The sequence below is a fragment of the Bactrocera dorsalis genome, chromosome 2, assembly GCF_023373825.1.
Source record: "Bactrocera dorsalis isolate Fly_Bdor chromosome 2, ASM2337382v1, whole genome shotgun sequence".
NCBI lineage: Eukaryota > Metazoa > Arthropoda > Insecta > Diptera > Tephritidae > Bactrocera > Bactrocera dorsalis.
The window spans coordinates 4,462,234-4,485,543 of NC_064304.1; the positions used below are offsets into that span (position 1 = coordinate 4,462,234).

Genomic DNA, 23,310 nt, shown 5'->3' on the forward strand with positions numbered 1-23,310 from the left:
TAAAAAGTGAACATAAACAGAATTTATAGCAACACAAGCAAAGGCGCTGCGCTCCCCGCACACTTCTAATTGTTGTTGGTGCCGATGACTAAGGTGATTGCTTTTCCACCAAATTTCATTATTTTTCTCAACGATTTCAAAAACTCACTCACACGCATTTAAATCGCAATTAATTCCAGGCATAAAGCGATCACATAAAATACGAAACAAAGAGCCGCTTAAAGTTAAGTTAAATTAAATGGGTGTTGTTGTGGAATTAAATGAAACGAATAATGAAATGAAATGACGAAAACACGAATTTCGATTGTAAAGCACACATGCAAAGTTTAATGCTAAATGTTAATGATGCAATTTGCAAGCCAAAGGCGTGCCGCCCAAAGAGAGCACAAACAACAAATGACAACAAAACCGCAAGCGCAAACGCAAAAGAACGTAGTGCTGAAGTGGCGTGGAAAAAGTTAAAGAAACAAATGAAAATCGTACTTGAAAGTAATGACTGTATTTGCTTTTGGCAAGCCAACGAGTCTTGGCTTTGAGCTGCAAGAAATGCAGCGCATGCGCAACGCACATAAATAAATCGTCTTAAAGACACACATATGTCACGCCTTGTTACACTTTTCTGTGACTTTTCTGTGTGACAATTAAATAAATAAGCTGTAATGGCTATGGAAGTCTTTAACTGATGGAATTTTAATGAAATGCTGGAGATTTAATGCAATCGTGTTTTATTGAAAATAAAATTAGATTTACAGTTTGGAGTATTCGAAGTTAGCATGCTATTTAGACCTTAGAAAGAAGAATCAAAGTTTTTTATTCAAGATACTGATTCTGGATTAGATAAGATTAGATACTCAAGCATATATTTATGAAGGCATCTAATGCCCTTTAAATAATAGTAAAAACGGCGGACCATTGAAATGACCAGAACTCTTAAGTACACGTAGGTTTCACTGATGGGTTAGAAAATTATCGCTGCCACATATGCCAGTTAATAACAAATGTTTACCGGTCTCACATAAGTTCCACAGATCCACAATGCAAGCAACTAGTTGAGCACCGATTCGTTATGAGCATAGCAGTTCTCAGATTCGCTGGTACGAACATGCGCCCAAATAAGATAAAATATAAAATAAATGTCATACATACTATGAAGAAACTCCTAGCTCGAACCAAGCCACCTGACTTAAACGCTGCCAAACTGGATGACATCGTTAATGCCCTCTTTTCCACCCACTAAAAAAGAATCGGTGAACCAGAAGGGCTATAAGACTTTCGGAAATCATCCAGTTAACCCTTGAGGAATTGGTACTGGCCGCTGGCAAGCTCAAAACGAACAAATCACCCGGCCCGGACGGGATCCCAGCGGAAATATTGGAAACAATACCCGCAGATCGACCCGCATTACTCTTAAACACGTACAACGAATGCCTCAAAGCTGGAATATTTCTTGAAATTTGGAAGAAACAACGACTTGTCCTAATCAGCAAGGGAAAAGTTGATCCCAGCTTGCCATCAGCATACCGTTCATTATGCATGCTCGACACAGCGGGATAGCCCTTTGAAAAACTACTTAGTCCTATACTGCAAGCGTTTGTCAATGAAACTGTCGCATTCTCCCCTAGACAGCACGGTTTAAGCCCTGGAAGGTCAACTCTAGGCGCTATTTGAAGCGTCATTGAAAGTGTAGAGGTCCTACAGCGTAGATGCCCCTAATACAATCGAAAGGTTCTGTTGGCGACTTTAGATGTTAGAAACGCCTTCAATAAAGCGAGAAGAGTGGACATGACCGACGCTTCAGAAAAAAAATTAGAACGCCGGACTACCTCAATGCTGTGGCGCAAACTATTAAGGATATTCTAAGGACATAATAAGCTGGGAATTAACTAGGCATAAGACTGGACCCCAGATTAACCTTCTGGGTACAAATCCAGCACGCCACAGAAAAGGCAGCAAAAATCACCTCCTATCTTATCAGACTAATGACCAAAATAGGAGGGCCAAGAAGAAAAATGTCTTAATGTCAACAATAGGTAGCAGAGATTTGCACAGATCTGCTAAACAAAATCTGCTTAAAAGGGCGCATCTTACAGTTGTAGCCGCTATGTATGTACCATGTCAGGTGATGCAATATAGATCATGTGACGACAGCTCTCACCCGCAAAAACAAGAAATACATCCGTACAACGTACAATCCGTGACTAGCCTTGCGCAAACTGTCAGAGATCTTGGGTTAAAACGATCTATAATAATGATGTCAACAATTGAAGCTGAACATTTTCGGCTTATTATTAATTGATTCAGTTAACCCCAGGCAGCCTTCTACTATCCTATCGCACTTACTACCTAGTTAGTAAAATTTTATTTTTGAGTTATAATTTTATACAATAACTATCAAGTGAATTCATTCATGTCTCGGCCAGACCATTGCGAGTTTACGAAAGTACAACAAATTATTAGTATAACTGCATAAATACACCGCTAATGACTAAATAACCACCACATGCACATATATTTACACACACGTGCGCAAAGAGAGACACAAAGCTGCGACTTGCCCATCACAAATAGTTGAAACATTGCGTTTACAATTTATTTTAATGACAGACTTATGCACGAATATTTTGTAAGTTGATATTCTCGTACAATAAATATTCATGGAGTTAATAAAAATACTTTTGCCGCGTTTTTTCTTCGGTTCAAAAATCAATGCTGAAAAACTTTGTTGTTTTTTAAGTCACTAAAGCAGAGCTGGACGTGACCGGAAGCAACGACAAGCAACACAGCGGAAAAAAAAAACAAAAACAACACCAAGGAAGGAAATATTATAAGAAAAAGCTTTATGCAGTGCCGCGCATGCGCTGGACACTCTAGCTAGACAACTGAGGTTTTAGCGCTACAATTACACACACACATGCAGACATTTGAAAATTCCTTCAGCAATGGTAAGCGGTGGCCAAAAAGACGCATTGAAACGAATTTATCGAATTTATAATTCTGTGCAGGATCCAGCGCATGTAGTGAGCTGACCAGCAGAGCAACGCATGGAGATCAGTGCAGTCATCCGGAAATCACAAGCAAAGGGAATAAAACAAAGAAACGAGAAGTACACCACCAATAAATTCCGATACATTGTAAGGCAAGAACAATAGCAACAAATACAACATAAGCAACACAAGCAACAGGTACGATATCGGCGGAACGTGTTGCTGCAAAAAGCGGCGTTGAATCGATCGCGCACGATCACAAAAGCGACAAAGTCGCTCAGCGACGCCGACAACACGACAGGAACAATGCCAGCGCAATCTTACAAACAGTTGTACATACATACAAACATACACATGTTGCAAGCATGTACCTGCATATGTATGGCAGCGTACGTGTAAAGTCATGCTAGCGACGTGTTGCCATTTCTTGGTTTTCGTTTTTGCTGATGTAGCCACTTTCGCCGCAGTGGGATCATGAATATTAAAAAGTTTAAATATGAGTAACGAGTCCTTTGCAAATAAAACGGAAAGCAAGCAAAGAACTACCAAGCTGTCTTCTGTGTTGTACAACGAGCTGAAAGAACAATGCAACAAGTGAAGCGCCATGCACGTGCAAGTGTTGGAAGGTGGCTATGTGTCTGTGCTGCCAATGCTTAGGCGCTGGGAAGCTATGTGGTTGGCGCTGCTGGCTGAAGAAGCGACAGTTTCAGTTACACTGAAAACGTGAAGACGTGAAAAACGAAGTCAGCAATTTATTGTTTTGGCTTTTTGCTCAGCGTCGTCAACTTCATATGGCAGGAGTTGTATTTTTTAGACTTCAAGTGGAATTTTTGCAAACTTTTTTAAATGAAAAAATCGTAAAATATATATTTATATATGTATGTATATTTATAGCTACCATTTTCACTTGTCCTGCTCGTGAAATCGTAAATGTTGGAATAGGCTTAGAGTGATTCAGTTTTATCAAAAACACAAGCCTACGAATGTACAAAGCCAAGATCGTTGAAACATGCCTCGTCCTGGACGATCTTCAATCTCTTCAACAAAATATTAAACAAGTGAAGGATATAGTGCTGGGCAAGTGTTAGAGTGATAGCAAGAGAGCTCCGACATCTCCTGCATGTCTGTTCGAATGATTTTGGAATTTGAACTCGTTGAATTTTTTTTTTTTCAAAAAGAGTAAATGGTCTATTTGGGCTTGTTTGATCGAGCGAATACCGATCCCATTTATGTAGAGCATTTTAACCGCTAATGAGCTGCGAAATCCGCTCAAAAATCAAGGTGACGCTTATTGCTTTCTTAGATATTCGTGGTTTGGTGCATCATGAATTCGTTGCGGAGGAACAGACGGTCAATAAGAATTTCTATTTGTCGAAAACAGGCGAAATTGTGGAAGAACAATTCATAGATCGAGTGTTCGATCGCATCGATCCACGATTGTGACCAAATTTAAATCCAAAATGCAATGATTACCATCGATCAACCATCGTATTCACCATATTTGGCTCAGAGTGATTTTTTCTTGTTCCCTAAACTGAAATTGGCGCTCCGTGGAACCCGTTTTCTGTCAATCGAAAATATAAAACGATGTTCGCTGAAAGAGCTGAAGGTCATCCCAAGAAGTGCTTATGAAAACTGTTTCGAGAACTAGAAAAATCGTTGGCATAAGTGCATTACATCATGTAGGGACTACTTTGAAAGTGATAAAATAAATAATTATGAATAATTAAATATTTTTATATTATATTCGTAGGATCTCCGACGTTGTTTATAAACTTCATGACAAACTTAATATACCCTGGCCAGGTTGCTAAAAAATCACTAAATATGGATAGTTAGTTATAGACAGTTTGGCTCAACTTTAGTCAATAAATGGAAGTTATCATGCTAATCTGACCGCTAGGTCTGCTAGTTAAGAATCGCTAACACTAATTTTACTATTAATAACTTTCTCCTGTACTTCGATTGCACCTAAAAGTCTTAGTTCTGAAATATGGATCTGATTTTTATGTAAATCAATCTAGTGCTTTTCAAATAAAATATTTCCCATGAGGAAAAGGAAATAAAAGAGTTTCAAAGCAGACATACTATACTTTTCGTCAAGAGTATGTTAAATAACTTCCTATGCTTTATAGACTTCATGCCGAATTGAAAATGTGCCCTCCAACCTTTTCACAAATTTCCCTGCGCAGGGTACTTTTCTTATAAAAGTAGAAACTTTTTCTCTATTCACAACCAGCTTGTTTCTCTTTGTATTATTTACGTTGTGGTTTTTTTTTCTGTTATGCCGACCACACTTTGTTGTGCTGAGGTTTTGTGTACGCAAATTACACTCGCGTTACAATAATTGGACAAGTTAATATTAGGTTGGGAGGCTCATTTCATTGAAGTCGACTTTTTGTGAGGTGAGCATTTGTACGTTAACAATTACAACAAATAGATATAATATAATTGAAACATGCGTCTAAATAAGTGCTTAAGGAAAAAGGCGTTAACAGAGTGACGCATGCGCAGACAAACTGAATGGGCAGTTTGAAAAAGCTGTGGATGGTGAAGAATTAAAAGTGAAGGCTGACGACGTGAAAAAATGTAATTATCAATTAAAGTCGAAGAATGTGGCTAAGCATTAGTTGTAGCTTGTAGTAGCTGGAAGTAATTTAAATGTAAACAAAGCTGCGTGAGACTACAAGGCAAGGTGACTTTTTGTAAAGCAGTGTCGAGTAAAAAGGAGGAGCAGTGTAGGAGTTACACTCATACGCATACAAATTAACTATTATTTTAGTAAATGTTTAATATGGAGTTTTGCTGCTCATTTGTTAAGGAAATTATTTATTTTTTCTTTAATGAAATTGTTTAAAATGTTTGTCTCTAAGTTTTTTCAATTAAAAAATAAATATTTAACGGTGAATCAATCAAGCCAACCGGATATGCTATAATTACTCTTTCATTTACCGTTATTTGATTGGCGACTTTCACTGCAACCACAGTGACGAACCATTTAAATTGCCGAAACGTTGCTACCAACAACAACAACGTTATGTGAAACATCTTCACTCACAAATCATACTAACGGTACTTCTACAATTTAAAACGAAATCATAGTCAAAAATATCACTTGACAAATATGAATGTCCGAAAACGCTCGTACACATGTAGTTCGTTTGTAATTGCTCTTTATTGTTGCTTTTACTTACGACAAACACCGCTGTTCATGCGTACGCATGCCGCTGGCAATATTTGTATGAACATAAGTCTCGAGTGGCTTTATGCTGCTGCTGCTGATGATGATGATGATGCTGGTGATTTCCTTAAGAGCCCAACCAGCGAGACCGAAGGCGAGCAGCAACAATAATAAAAACAATAAGAAGTGTAACAACATTCACCGCTAACAACGGCATATTGAGGCCAAGTGCTGGTGGCAGGCAAGCAACAGCGACACTTCACATCATCCTCGCGGCTCCAGCAACAACAATATTGACAGCAACTGCTGCAGCAAAAACAACAATCTTACGCACACTAGCACACACTGCTGGTTGTTGTAGTGATTCCCGGTGAAGTGGCTGCTTGAGAAATGGGTTTCCATACCACTTGCTTTTGTTGTACAAGTTGGCAGTGAAGCCACCAGCAACAGTTGCATTGCCTGCTGGACATTTTTTCTTTCTTCCATTTGCATTTTGATTTCTTCTGGCTTTTGCTTGACTGCCTGGCTGACGAACTTGTTGAATGAATACACGATGACACTTCAGTTTCCAGCACTTGAATTTCGATTGCTGCGCTGCTTCACTAGCTGGTAGTTACGCTCTTTGCTGTGCTAGCGTTAAGGATGTTTGCGCTTTTCAAATATGTGTTTTTGAGATTCGACATGCATTCGATAAGTTGTGGGTGGGGTAAAGCAAAACTAGTAATGGATATTGAAGACGATGCTGGCATTCAAATTAAAAAAAGAACAAGAACAACAATTCTAACACTTTGGATTCAGTTAAATGTGATGAGATGCCAATGCATTCTTAAGGACTTTATTGCCCAAATTTAATTTCAAAACTTTCCTAGAAATGCAATGTTGGCGAATATGAATTTTTCTGAGATATAATTAACGATATTTGTGACCGAAAATGGAAGACATGAGCTGTAAGGTATTTAATTTTAACTAGACGACGCAGCATGTACCGATAATCGTGTTATCAACAAATTTAGCGAAGTCAATAAGTCACGTACGGATGTCACAAAGGGAATCAGGTTACTAAGATAGAAACTACTCAAACAATTTTCAAAAATCGTTTTTTTCAATGTCTTATTCGAAAGCTTTACATGCTCTATGAAAAACTTGAAAATATTGAAAAGCCGATAAAAATCATAGAGGATATGCTACTTGGCGCCAAACCAGCAGGCCTTTAAACACAAACTGCACTAGTATGATGCCCATTGACATCCAGGGTGACGAATACGAGCGGGTATACAAGTTATTAGAGCCAACTATAGGATCCGGAAAAGAAGAGAGAGTCAAAAGCTTAACAATGTGGCAGCAGCGGTGGCAAACATCACTCAAAGTACGGGGAAACACAGACTGATACCGCATATCCACTCGTAGATGGACAGACGATATGGATTTCCATCTAACGTTGACTTGGGTGCTTCAGAAGCTACCGATACAGATTTCAGCACGACATTAGTTCGAATTATCCGACGTGTTCAGAGTGCTTTGAAGACTCTAAGCATGTATTCTTTTATTGCCCTCGCTTTTTAAGTACAAGGGAAAAACTTAAAAATATACTCGGTTTAGAATTTTGACGACACTTATGTGTCAGTCCACTGAGATCTGGAAAGCTGTCAATGAAGCGGCAGCCTCAATCATGACAAAACCGAAACATATAGAGCAGAATAGACATACCTCAGTCCGAGCCATAGAGAAAACTTTAAAGTTTTATCACTTCCACGAAGTAATACGTAGTAATATTCAGGTGGTTCCACGGGAGAGTGTGGAGTTGGGAGTAGTTCAGGTTTAGCGGATTGAAGTCTCGCAGTCGAAAATAGATTACGGACATATAAAACAATATTTATAGAAATTTAGTTAAAGAGTGGCTGAATGCAACTTCTCCGTAAACTGGAAATTGGGAAACTAGCCAAGGCGTAGCTAAAGAATACGACGAAAACCCTCGGAAAATCATTAAGAACAACAGTAAAGATCGTCATTTCAAACGCAGTGAATTTTTCATTGACTTCTTGGCGAACATTAAAGAAAGGTGGCATCAATTTCAGTTGAATTTCAGTAGAAACGTTGTGAAATCACGCGGAGTCAACTAAAAAAGTGTTAAAATGGAACGGACTAAATCACAAAACACAACATTTAAGGGAGCATTAAACCATTAACCAAGCCAAGCAGCGGCACAAAGTGTGTTTACAACAAATATAAAAGAACAAGAACGAATGCCAAATAAAATGGCAAAAACATTGCCAAAGCAGCAAATAAAACATTTATGACTTTATTACAAACATTCACACACACACACACACGAGAGCACACTATTTAAGCACGCCGAAACATTAACTGAAATGTAGTTATGAAGTGTGGAAAAACTGAGCTGAAAGAGGGACCTTCAAACTGAAAGCTCGGCGTCGCTGCTGCGACAACAAAAATAAATAAAAAATGTATACAGCAAAAGCAAAAACAAACAAGTGCACGGCACAGAACAATAGCGCAAACCTAAAAACAATAAACGAAGCAAATAAACAGAAACCGAAACAGAAACAGAAAAACGGCAGATACAAAATGAGAATATCAACTTCGGAATAAGTGAAGCAAATAACAACATTTTATTTCATTCATTTAACAGGTACCATTTACTTATGCGCTCAACCGCGAACCGCAACGCCATAAAGCCCACAAACATGCATATGCATAGGCGACTGTGTGCGCATGCGCGCCGCACAAAGAGGTGGCGCAGTCGGCAGCCGAATAGGCAGCCAACACTACAACACCGTCGACCACGCCGCAACACACCTCGTTGGCAGCGCCGCTAGCCGACCGAGCTGCTGACGAATTGACGAACTGACGCGCTGACATTCGAGGCGAAAACTGCCCGCGCGACACTGAAGCAGCGAATGCCCAAAGCAACGCGCGTGAAACCAAGAAGCCAAGAAGTTAAGCTCCTATTCAGCCCCGACAAGGCAATATTCCCACGAAACAGGTTGTCTGTCTGTCGCTTATGTGTGCACTACCGCCCCAACGGTGGCCCTCCCGTCACGTTGTGTTCTCCGAACTGCGCCATGCAGCAGCAAACTGTGTTTACCTCTTTCTTTTATTTCACATTTCAGTTTTTGTTGCCTGTCCATTCTCGTATTCGATTGCCCGAACATTTCGTAGTCACTCAGCCGCGTCTCGCACCCGACCGCCCGCTTCGTGCCTCAAAGCGCAGTAGCAATCAGCAGTCAGTCACTGTGTGTGCTGTTGTTCTCGGTGCGTTCTCGGTGCGCTGTCTGTCCATGGCGACGGGCGCCCAGGTGGACAACGGGCCAGGCATGCAGTTTCGTATCGGCACTTGCAACTTGCAATTTTGTGTGCCTCCAACTCAAGTGGAAACTCGTTGTGCGGCTATAAAAGACAACGCATGCGCATGTGCAACTGCTGGCACACACACAAGCAAACACACGCAGAGAGAAAATATAAATTTTTGCAGTTAGCACTGTTTTGGATATTTGTACTGTCAGTCGGGCAGTTACGAAGGCGCATGGGTCCAACAACCGCCACAGTTGCATTGCTGTCGAACGGCAGTCGAAATGCGTTGACGACTGGTTGTGCGCGATAGCCAAAAGCTATGGGCCACAGACGCTCCAAACCCGCCACCAACACCTATTTTGAGATACGCCAAAGCGCAGCTTACATACTCGCCATTGTCTTCGTATTAGTTGCTACATATTCTTCATTGCTGCTGCCACTGCACTCGTATTATAGTCGCTGCGAAATATGAGTACTAACCCCGTTTTAATAACTAAGTAGGTGTGTTCGGTGTAAACCGTTTTTTTTTTTAGAATTGCTTTAATTTGCTTTGTACGGCAAGAATCAATTGAGAGTGAAAATCTGTGTAAATACACATATGTATTTACGAAGATTATTAGTAATTGCAGACTATTAGAGTGGATCGCCGCGTTCTATGAAATGATCGGCTTTTTAATATCTAATAAGTATTAGGGGTAGTCGGGCTTGAAACCATGACGTTGCACAAAGTATCCTCGTAAATGCAGAATTTTCCCTCGTATGTAAAATTTCTTTCACTTTTAATTAATCTTTGTATTCGGTACTTAAATCCAGCTTTTAAACTTTTTTCCAACCAAACTAGGGCAGGAGCCATTGACAAACGGTGTGGTCTTTCACCGAAAGGGTTCCTCTTGTCTTTATGTGGTGGAGGGCTCTAGAAAAGACACGCGTTCTACGGGCGGCGCTCATCAACTTTTGTGGTTCATTCCAACAAGACACTGTTGCTATCAGACTCCGAGAATCCGGGCTCCTACAAGAAAACTTGACTTCATACCGGATCACTATGATCATAGAGTCGCCAAACCGAACTCTGGCGTCTCCTTCTCTGCACATATACCATACCGGAGAGGAAGCTGTGGGTGGGAAGAACCCATTGGAGGAGAGTGGCAATGAGCTTCTTTACGAAAGGGCCATAGCTTGGCGGAGGAAGGTTAGTAGGGTGGTTTACTGTCAGGAGCTCTCCTGCAGCTTCGGATTCCTGACTATTGCAGTGTTCTCCAAGCCGAGGTTGCAGCCATTAAGATAGCAGTAGATTTACTGCTCTGAAGTGCAGCCTCCTTCCGAGAAGTGTCCAGCCACTCAGATAGCAGGGCGTCGATACTAGCCTTAACTCATTAACAGTGCTTTCAGGATTGGTCAAGCAGTTCCTAACCCCGCTATATATAGCATCGATTGTCTTTGTACTCTTAACAGGCCATTGCGCTATTGACGTCCATGCTGTAAGGCTGGGAGTCTTACCAGACGCCATCTACAAGAGCTGTATAGGAGAATATGAGGTGGGAACAACTCAACACTTCCTTCTTGGCGCTCCTGCATTTGGGGGGTCATGACTTAAACACTTGGGTATTTGGTGTTATTCAGATAAGTTTGTGGAGTTTTTCCGTTGCTCATCTCAAATACTTTCTTTAAATAATCCTTCCAGGCCAATATCACGACCTCGACGACAAATGACTTCTTCATCTACAAGTCTCCCTCGCCTCGTCTTAATCTTGTTAAGTTTTTTCAAATATTTTTATTTTCTATTTTCTTCTTTCATGAAATATAAAAGTTCAAAAGATAGAAGACATCAAGCATTCTCATACAGAAAGTGCTTAAGATAACAATAATTTTGAAAATGTTCCCCTATTGAGTATATTCCTGCTGTAAATTCGGATTTCCAGTTAATTCTTTTACCGTTAAATATATAAAATAATTCCTTAATGATTGCATACTTTCTGTTACTAAACTGTTTAGAGAACTTTGCTCAGATTTGGTTTTCTTTTTCAACAATTTTGATCTTCAAGTACCAACAAATATTTTCATTTAAGCTACCATTTTTTATTGCAGGCAACCAACTGTAACCATTGCTGTTGCAGTTGGTAATACTCAACCAGAAATTTCGGTTGCTGTTGTGGCATGAAAAATGGTCCACCGGCAAGTGCTACCACATGCAACATAAGCCGCGTTGGCGACAAATGTGCAACGCGAAGTATTTGAACAGATTTCGCCGCTTAATTGCGCAATTTATTCACTTATCTAATTTATATTTAGACACACCATTCGTTGGCTTTAAAGCGGTGAGCCGATTAAATGAAACAAACTGCAAGTGGGTTTCTATAGAAAAAATATGCTGTGGACAATTTTAATAAAAAAAAAGGATTTATATACTACAACTTTAATATACACACTCACACACATACACCAAATATAAACAGCGTATTATTTATGCAAGTTATTTGCTCCAGTAAGTCACATTTTGAGTTCGAAATGTTGTTATTGTTGTTGACTAAGCAAATAAAAACGCCGAGCAACTAAAGCAAGCCACGAAATGTGGCAAATGCCAGCTCATAAATATGCGACTTGGAGAAACAAACAGTAGCGCTGGCGCATAAAGACCGCAAAAGTTATGAAGCAACTAAAATACGGCCTAGCAACAACAACAACTAAGCAGCGTATTGACCAAAAATTGTGGACAAATCTACAACAATTGTAATTAGAAGCACGGCAAATATGCGCACAGCACACGCACACATAATAGTTGGTGTCACTGCTGCGCGTGTGAGTGTGTGTGTGGTCAAGTACTCGTACGGGTGTTTGGCGCAAAAAGCCTCATGACCAATGGTCGCTGGACCTGGGTCAGTGTTCAGTCGGCAATGAAGTTATAAAAAACAGCAAAGTGTTCTAAATAACAGTGCAAAAAGCGACATAAAACACACGAGCAGACATAAAAACACCGAAAGGTAACGACAGCAACACCAATAGCAACAAAAGCACGAAGAAGAAGCAGAAAAACAGTAACAATAATTACAAAAGAGGGCAACAAGTCAACTGTTAAACCGGCCAACGCCATAATTTCACAAATAAAAAAAATAACAACAACAATAACAAAACGCTAAAAATAAGCTAGTGTGTGTGGGCAAAAAGTGCGCGCCAAACGAACGCCAGCAAACACCAACGACGCGGCGTTGGACAGCACCAAGCACCAACTGGAAATTGATGGATACAAGCTAGCCTACAACACTACAACAACATATGTACATGAATACTAAAAAAAAAAATTGAACAAGAATGTGCTTGTACGCGCTTACAAGCCGTACTTTTTCCTCTTTTAATTGTTGTTGTTGTTTTCCCCGCTGTTTTTGGTGTATAATTTGAGTAATGAGCCAGCGAAAAATTGCAAATTAAAGTGGCGTAAAAGATTATACAAAATGTAAAATGCCAAAAAGCGCACAAACAACAACAAAAATTGTATGTAATGAAATAAAAATGCTGCTCGACGCTGGCAGCTTAAACATGTGAAATACTTATAAATCATTTAAAGGTAGCGTGCAGGCATAATAAAGCGCTCCAAGCAACCCAAAAACAAAAAAAAAAAAAATAACAAAAAATATATAAAAAATTAAATAAAAGAATGTAGACCATCATAAACGTCAATTTCCTACGCACATACATATTTGCATGTATGTGTGTGTGCGCACTCTTTGGCTCTTCTGCAGTCTTGCTGGTATGAAGCCTTCCCATAGCACGTCCACTTAATCTGACATGGAATATTAATGCCGCGGATTTGTCTTGGATCTGCCAGCCGACATTTAAATACATAATTAATTCATTTTCTTAGCGCTGGCCGCCGTCACAGCTGGCCACAAGTGGCAGCAGATTCGAAAGAGTGGAGATGAGCGCAGTTGAGTGCCGTTTAAGTCCGGGTCCTAGCGATAGCTCGCTGCTAAGCGTTTGCAAATCGGTTGCGCTTACAAGCGTTTAGTTAGAGACATGGTAAATTAATTTATTTTAGAGCATTAAAGGTGATTTGTTAATAAAAGTGAGGGGCGACCAATTTGGAGTTGTCGTTGCAAATAGTATACATATATGTAGGTCCTAATCATTGCTGAGGGTCTTTGAAGTTTGTGAGCTTTAAAAGAACATGTTGATTAAAAAATTCTGGCAAGAGTTGAGTTATGGCTTTAATCAAATCAATGAAGCAAATGTATGCTCTGTAATGTTATAGATGTTTATATTGATCAATAACAGTTTCAATTCATTGGCGATTCTCAATGGAAATCATGTTTTCTTTCTTTTGTAAACATTTTTAAGGGGTTACCTGGGTTCAGAAAATTAAATTCTACAACACCTTTAGAATATTGTCTTAAATTTTCAGGTTGATCAGAGTAATCATTTCGAAGATGTGCGCTCGAGGCTAGCTAGGCTAAGTGCGCCGTCTTTAAACAAGTTTTTCTCGAAGCCTTGTTTTTGAAGTCGGCTGGCAAGAATTTTCGAGAACTACTCAACTGATCTTCAGAAAACTTTACAAGGGTCCTTGAGCTACAATCCTTAAAGACTTGGACGAAGCATTTTTTTTGATTACAACTGTTTGAAAAAAAATTGGGATATTTTCTCGGAAATTTTCTTTTTTTTTTTTGTAAAAACATCTGTCAAAAATCCAATTTTCAGTTTTTTTTTCCGTCTTCCAATTCGTAGTTCCATTTTAGATGGTCCTGTAAGGAGTTATCCTGCCAACGAGAGTGCATCTTTTTTCCGAGGGGTCACTGGAAATGGTGTCGCAATGGCCGAGTTGAAAATATTTTTTTCCAAAAATTTCAAAATTCCTTTGTTATTCGTGTATATTTGTATTTGTATTCGAATGAAATATGAAAGAAATGTTTAAAAAAGGCTGTTTTTAGCCGAGGAAATTCATGTAACCCCCAAATTTGTTTCGTTCTTATTGTTCATAGAGAGGCAGCTCAGCGAAACCTAACAGGCATATTTTAAGTAAGTTTGATCTGATTTCCTAGTTTTAATCATAATTTATCATGCTACCCTGAACAGGGTATACTATTAACTTTGCAAGCGTTGGATACCCTATGGTGTATATGTATATGACCAGCATGAACTGTGTCCGCTTGACTGTCTGTGTATGTATATGCGAAAGATTCCCTCAGCTCTTGAGACATCGTTCAGAAATTTTGTTATAGACTAAGTTCAATCAAAAGACTAGCTCTTTTTTGAGTTGAAGCTCTTTAAGCTCGTTAAGTAACTAAAAATATGAAAATAAACCCTTTCACCCTTTCTTTGGTCTTCGAAGGCCCGGTTGAGCAACTAAACAAATCTTTCAAGTTATATTCAGCGATCTGAGATTGTAGGTAAGTTAATGAATACAGATCTCCCCGCTGCTTTTCAAATATTAGACCTTACGATTCTCGTCTTTTATCTCCACTTCACCCTTCACAATCTATACTAAATCGGGGATATGCCAGCTATCTGAATCTGCGCGTATCTCGAAATACATTTAGTATACTAAATTAAGTACGAAACATTGTCACGCTATAACTTTAAAAGTATCTGCTTTGAGGAAGTGGCACATTCTCAAGGTTTTCATAAATTTGTATCGAAATCCTAGAAACTAATGTTCAGCGTTTTCAGAGTTCAGAAGTTGCGTATAAATCTCGTTATGTATTCATATGTACATCCATACATATAAATACATAAATTTAAGGCGACTAAGCAGCACTGAAGGTATCCCAATAGTTCAAGTCTCAATTTCAGTCATAAGTATGACTTATAGTGCCTTTATATTATATTAAGTATACATTAATAAAGAAGAAGAAGATATATTAATGAATTAAATAGATTAAGTAATAACAGCAAAAACTAGATTTGGTCTTTTTGCCGCTTCTTCTAAAACAAATTAGTTTGGGCTTACTGTTCGGATATGTGTAATCCACATTATAAATCACTAATACTTAAGTAGTTGGTCACATATGTAAATATGTATGTGGCACTCCACAAATCGGCTTTGCCGTATTTGCATACTGATCTCTATATATGTACATATGTATACGAGTACACCTTATACGCGGGGCACATTTTTGCACGCCGCTCCCACCGACACATATACATATACCTTTTTATATACATATGTATATATACATATGTGTAGCAGCAGCCAGCGCGCTCATAAAGTATACAATAATTTTCGACGCCTGTTAGTAATAAAAAATTTGAAATATGCGCAAGAAATGCCACAGCCTGCGTATACGCGTGTGTGTGTGTATGTGTGTGGACTAGGAAATGAATGATGTGCGTTTAAAACCCAGAAAATATGTATCTAACACGCGAAAGGAGCAAGAAGAATTGGACTTTTTTTGGCGGCTCAGCAAAAACTAGTAATTTTAATTGCTTTTTCTTACTTAAGACACGGCAAGACGTTGATGTTGCTCCGCCGCTGCTCGAACCGAATAACTTGCTGCTATACATAACTGTAGCTATGAAGTTTGTAAACAAATACGTGAGTAATTGCTGTCTGGTATTAGTAGTTGTAGCCTCATTTGCTGGGCCAACATTGCTGGACGCACAATATGGGCGAATTAATCCGTTTTAATTTGATTTTCTAGCCTCTTGCCTTTTGCCTTTTCTCTCTTGTTGCCGAGGCGAAACAGCAGAGCTTATTCCATTCAAATTACTAACTGATGAGTCAACGTTTTTTATGCTCAACTTTTTATGGTTTCTCGCTACGAAAAGTGGCAGTCGCGGTGTGGCATGCAGAAATATAAGAATTCATATCGCTATGACTGTGCAGTTTTGTTGTTGTTTGGGTGGATATAAATATTTGTTGTTAACTGTTTCACAGTTTTGATTTGAGTTTTCATCATATTGTTCGGCGCAATAGAAATTAAACCGCGATGCGTGAAAGTGGTTTATTACAGTTTGTTTACAAATTTCCTGCGTAATGCTTTCGAAATACGAAAGGGTTCCCTAATTTTAAGTTGAAGTAAAATATTTCTTTCGTGTAAAAAAAAAAAGTATTTTTTATTTATTAAAACTTTTTTATGTACACAATTGATAAAAATATGAAAATATTTTGCAGTTCAAATCCACATTTACTTTGATTGACGGGGTTGAAAAATGAAGCGTAGTTTGAAAACTTTCAACGAGTTGGCTTCTATAAAAAACTACCAGTCTAGCAAAAATTTTCTATGTCCGCTCTGTTTGTTCTTGCATATTAAGACTGAGTTCACAATCGAAGATTTTTGTCGCACAATCTGAATTTTTTAGGCGAGGAGACAACCAGTAAAGACGAAGGAGCTCGAGATGCCGCAATAATCGATAGTTGCCCTTGCGTAGCTTAATTCTGGATACTGTAGCAGGTTAAACTCGAACATATAAAACATATTCGCAGCGTGCAACGAGACCCGCATGTCACTTACCATCTCTTTGCAAGCCCATGGTCCGAGCTCGTCGAAACAACATGTTTCCGTTGGATAACCTCGAAGGCAACTTATCTGAACTTTACCATCCTAACGGGGACTAGATAACCGTTACAACAACAACAACATGGGGCCGAATAGCTCGTGTTTGGAACCAAAGACTTTCTTGCTCATAATAGTTCACCGCTAGAGAACTTCCTTTTTGATTTCTTTACATGGTTGTAATATATTATACATTTTGGAAGCTTATTTTTTGTTTGAAATATGCAAATATATCGGAAACACATCGTCACATATGACGGAAGTACTTTTGAAGTGGGTACTTAGGGATAAAAAACAGATAATGAAAAATATTATCGGGCGCGGCGAAAATGAAGTATTTTACGAATTTGAGAATATGTTAGGAAAGGGAATACCGAAAATTATTCGAAACAGAAGTTCTCTTTAATGAGCTACAAAAAATTTCGTGTGTAAACTCGGTATAAGCAAGAAATTTAGATGAAAAAGTAACTACAAAGTTATCCACATAATTAAATCTAAAAAACCATCAGAACCTATAACACACTTCTATTTTATTGCCACGTGACCGACTTATAAATATGTGCTAGTTGTTTGTTCGATTCGACACTCCCCAAGTCTCGAGAATGCTATTTGCTATCACATATGAACCACTTATACTATATTTGTATCTCACATTTATGAAGCATAAGCTTATTCATATACTTTTTATCACAATAATTTTAAGCCTTCGTTCATAAATATTTGAAATGTATCCGGTTGGAAATTGTGACGTTTATTTAATGAACGAATTTTTCGGTTATATAATTGTTTACTTTCTTATCAGAAAACACAAGCAAATATTAAAAATAAATGCCACAAGATTTGGAGTGTGCCAAAGAAAAAAAAAAATAATGTGAAGACAGAAACAAAAACAAAATTGGAAAGACTTAAAATCAGTACAAAAATATACAAGTTACTTTATCACAATAACTAACCATTAACTTAACTGTATATTGCACGTTCTAAAAACACAGCATCACAATGACCTTCGGAATTTAATACTGTAAAGCACACACATACCACACAAGTTATTATAATTTTATCACTCATTCTAAATAAATACTAACATAATTGAAACGCTTTACTCACCGTCCAACGAAACGTGAATGGCAGCACAATCGCACTCATGCCCGGCTCACTCAGCACGAAGCTGGAGCCGCCCAAAATGCCTGTGGTTTTGTTGCCGAACGAGCAGCCCGTCGTTATGCTGGGCGGCGAACTCTGGTACTCCTTGAGGCACAGGCGAAAGGCAGTGGAACATGGCGGACAACCTAAAGACCCAAATCGAATTCAATTAAATGGAAATGAACGAATTTGCTAATATATTAAATACAATAGATGAGAATATAATGTAAAGTAACACATAAGGTTATAAAGTGTGAAGGACGCATGCACTTACCCGTCGTTTTTGTACTTCTTATCTCTAGAGGAACACCACAGCAATAGCCCGTCAGTAGGTGGCTATTTGTATTTGAAATTTCTAGTATTTCTAATTCAAAGTTACCAGCAGCTGATATCTGTAAAGAGGGGAAAAACAGAAGAAATTGTTGAACATGTGAAATCACTGCTATTTTAAATAATAAAAAATATAATAAAATAAATAAAAAGGCTATTATTGTATATATTTTATTGTTTTAATAATTATTATTTATTAAAATGTATAATTACACCATTCGACCAAATATTTAAGCATACTGACCCGACTTTGCAATAACAATTTTGAGTTAAAATGAATACATATATGTTTGCTTTCCGAAAGCTCGCCACAAAAAACTTTTATCCTCGCTACAAAAACTATTTTTTTTGCTTCCTTTATACTCTGATGGATTTTCTGGATAACGTTTCTGAGGTTGCTAATGTAAAAATTCATGTACTGTCGAACTTCATCAGAAGCACGGAATGGGGTTCAGAGAGAAAACACTAGACTGAGTAAATATTAGTGCCACTGGTATCACAGGAGCCTTCTAAAGGCGTAAGTGTGGCGCCAGATAGCCTTTCTATCCGCCTACTAAATATTTTTACAACACAATCGGGTCTACAAAATTGGTATTGGTCCTGGTGTACATTCGCCCAAGTTTCATAATATGAAAATAATGCCCCAAATCCTTTAAAAGTATATTACACTACTACAAAAATAACAATATACCGAAACTATGCCTAAGCATGTGATTTATCGAATATCGTTATACTAATTAAGCCATAAAAGCGCTAACAAATTGAGTATTTACATGGGAATCGAAGCAAAATCACAACAACAAGCAAACAAACATATAAACAAATGTTGGAAAGCTCTCATAAAACGAATCTTGAGATATTAGACAATATTAGATAAAGCAGCGGCAACAATAAGCAACATGCGGCGATTTAATTAAAACAAAAACAATAACAAAAGCGCATGGGAAAATGAAAGAAACGAAACAGTAAGATGTGTGGAAAATGGCATTCGCCACAGTCTGGTCTACTGGCGACCTCCTATGCGCCACTACAGTGGCCACCAAATGCGGCGAACGCTGAGCGTAAAGTGAAGCGCTGAGAATGGACGGTATGGCGCTATTGAAATATTTGGCCAACGTTTTATTAAAAACCCGCATTAAAAAACTTACATTAATTATGGAAAAGGCAAATTTTATTATGATCTATTTATGACTGCGCCAAAGGCGGAATTTGAAAGTATAACAAAGCGCGTTTCCTAAAGTCTACCATAAATATGTATATATATGCAAAATCGGACGAATAACGCGTTGTGCCAAGCAAATTTGATTGTTTTCGTTGGCAACCGCTTGTGGAACGCAACAACAAGCACACCCATATTTGTTGCATATTTCATAGCGAACTGCGTGCCTCTGTGTAACAATCAGCCTTTAAATAGCATTATGCACAACAACAAAGATAGCAATCAGCATATTTTGTTTGCTTTTTATTTCTATGAGAAAAATTCGTTGCTACAAAAAATACGATTTAATTAAACAAGGTATCCAGCAGCTCAAACAACTTATAACTCATTACAGCAGTCAGGCGCACAGCATCCAGCAGCCGGAATGAAAGCATATAAAACACATTTAAATAAGAAAAATTACTTGAGGTGCAAGTACGCGGCGCATGAGGCTGGGCATCATCAGCATAGATTTGTGGCATGCAACGCCAAAATGCACGCCGCAACGACGGTCGCTACCCAATTTGAAGTAAGCAGATTACACTTATTCAACAAGTACGCACTCAATAAAGGCAAATCAAATGAAATGAGCTCCTGCAGATAAGGTAATCAAATTTTTCTTGCATCTCATGTCATTTCGTGCGCTCACTTAGGCGGCGCGCCGCACACCTTTGCGCTGCATCAATGCGCGTTCTATGCGGATTCGTACTAACGAGCCCCGCGACTGTCTTGTAGGAGAAGCGCAGGAGCTGCCAGCTAAGCGGTAGAAGTAAGCTGACTTTCAGAGTTCAATATCAAATAGGCTCGAGCGTATAGGATTTTGAGATTATTGCTTGACATCACAAGAAAATAATACCCTTCACAGGTGTGCTTCTTTCTTCAAATATATGTATTTGTAAGTAAATTTTAAAATATAATTGGCCAACGGTGCGCTATTTTGAGGAAAAATTTAAGGCTTTGATTTTCAGCCACAACTTACATATATTTCATTTTGGAGAAGCATTTTTCGGTAATTTATGAAAAAAGTTAAATTTCGTGAAGATCTTGTTTGATAAAGAGTTTTCTTCACAAGGATTTGATTTTCATCGAACCACTTGTATGCAGATGATCGGCCAACGGTCTTGGCAAAGTCGACTAAACTCGTCGCGCTGTTCATTTAAGGGGTTTACAGGTTTCAAAAAATCGTTTTTTATTGTTCTATTCTACAATTCTACAACACTCAAACTCACTCAGAACGTCATTAAACGCGTTTTTAACCAGTGTTTTTGAAGTCGGTTGGCAAGACTTTTCGAGAAGTGCCAAAGCGATCTTCATAAAGTTTTACACAGGTCCTTGAGATACAACTCGTAAAGACGTGGACGAAGGATTTTTAGATTTTCGCGAAATTTTCATTTTTTTGCAAAAATGTCTGCCAAAAATCCAATTTTCAGTGTCTTTACTTCGTCTAAGTTCTAAGTTAAGTTTTTAACTAAAGCACGTAGTTTTTCACTTTAGATGATCCTGTAAGGAGTTATACTACCAACGCAGGATTACCAGAAATGGCCAAATTTAAATAATAGTGTATGCATGTTTGTAACAGGTAAAAATTATAATAAAATATTTCATTTTTTAAATGAGAAAAATTTGTTCAAAAAAATGCTGATTTTTACCCTTAAATATGTATAACCTAATATAACCTTTCAGGACACTTAGCACTTAATTAAATTCAGTGGGGCAGTAAACTGCTTCATAACAGATGCAGTTCTAGTCTCTGCCACTTAATTTACTTTTAAGTTTCAGAAATATACTTTTTTATGGAATTTAAAATTTTTTAGTCACTTCGAACTGAGGAAGCACCGCTTCAATGGAGTAAACATAACTTCAAGGCGAGATTGTATAAAATTTGTATTAGAACATGTTTTCAGATGGACAAAATGGCAATTTTTTGAGCTGTTTTAATGAAAACTAAAACCATTGAACTCAAAATGCCAAGAAATTGTGAAAAATATATTCATAATATTTATGCCTATGTACAAAAATAAAGTTTTAAATAATCGCCAATAGAATATATGTCACAAACTATCCAAAACCTGTTAAGGAATATATTTCAAGATCCTTTTTTATATATATTTAACTACAATAGCTGAATTTATCGCTGATGAGCAGACAATCAACAAGTAAGGTATTAATTTCCAAACAAACTCTTACAAAAAATGTCAATCACTTAATCAGTTAATAAAAAGAGTTATTTAAATTTCTCAAGCAAAAGCTTAAATGCACTTATGCCCATTTATGAAATATTTACAATTACAATTAATTGCATATTTCCACTTTGAGCAGTTGAGATAAATTGTAGAAGCAGGCGCATTCCATTCTAGTGGGATTAGCAACATGTAGCCATTAGAGGCATTACACTTTAAATACAAACACTAACAGCCATAAGCACATACACGCACACACATGCAGCGGAGCCGACGCTGTCGAGCAACAAAAAGGTAGCGCCAACCCAACGGAGACGCCACATGAGTTCGCTGCAATTACAAATGGCATTGGTTGGCAACACCGGCAGCAACGGCAACAACAACCACCATGGTCTTAAGCACCACAACTGATTCTCAATTCCGCCATATGTGCCGAAAGCACTTCGCACACATTATCATGACTCCTGCAATTGAAGACGACGATTATATCTTTCACACGCCACATCTAATATTTTCGAGCTTCCAGTGCAACCACCACACCACCTCTAATACAAAACATAAAATGTGCAATTTAGTAGCTGGCGGCCGAGCGGCAGCAGCAACAACAGCAATAACATGTAGCATGGCACATATTAGTTTGGCAATTGAAATGTAAATGGTAATACGAACAACTCGACAACTCGGAACAAGCGGCCACAACTACCGCGCCATTGTCGTCCGGCGCTGGAGTGCCGGTATTGCGGTTGCGCTTGCGGTTGCCAGTTTCTGCCGTTTGTGCGCGCATATCTCACTTAATTTAAACGGTGCGTAATTCGACTGCAATCCCAGGGTTTGCAACAACGCGCCGAGCATGCGTGCCTGTGTGCGTACGAGGAGCGCTGATTTCGCCTGTTGTCGCTACGCGCCGGCAAGTCGTGATTGGACGAGCACTGCGGCCGCGGATGACACATTTAATTGACCAACGGTGAGCGGCTTGTTGAAATGTTTATTGACCATCAATTCGGAAATTAGCTTATAAAGCGGAATTTTTATATAGTAATAATCGTAGTTTAATGAGGCGGTGCGACGTTATTTCTCGGAAAATATGAATGGCGCTGCGACCGGGCATACTCGCGTCAATTTATTCGTACATATGTATGTAAATATGGGAAGCGCCTTAATTTGAGTTTGCGCATGCGCGTGCACTGCATATTCCTGTCATTTAATTTATGCGTTGTAAAGTTTGTACTCCGTACAATTTGCAATCAATAAACGCCGGTAATGAGTGATGCGTGTAATGTCGGTACGCCTTTGGCCAAAGAGGCGTGCATGACTAATGAAATATAAATTTTGCGATTTTGCTAAATATAACTGTCAAGCTGCGTACGTGAAATATCTAATGCAGGAAGCTTTCTAGTTGGGAATTTACTAGTTTGTGGGGAGCAAATAATTTTCAGACATTTGTTTGTTGGTTATGTTAAAAATTAGAAATGAACATCTAAAGATCGTAAGCTTAATTGTA

At 38.4% G+C, this 23,310-nt stretch overlaps 1 protein-coding gene across 1 annotated transcript in view; it reads right to left on the bottom strand.

Moving 5' to 3' along the window:
* LOC105225830 (protein serrate) overlaps positions 1-22,593 on the bottom strand; it is a 72,411-nt gene extending 49,818 nt beyond the window's left edge. Inside the window, exons 1-3 of the mRNA XM_049448922.1 lie at positions 22,513-22,593; positions 18,376-18,493; positions 18,066-18,247 (exon numbers count right to left, since the gene is read on the bottom strand). Coding sequence (XP_049304879.1) covers positions 18,066-18,247; positions 18,376-18,493; positions 22,513-22,593 — 381 coding nt within the window. The remainder of the gene's footprint in view (positions 1-18,065; positions 18,248-18,375; positions 18,494-22,512) is intronic.
* Positions 22,594-23,310: the final 717 nt, after the last annotated feature.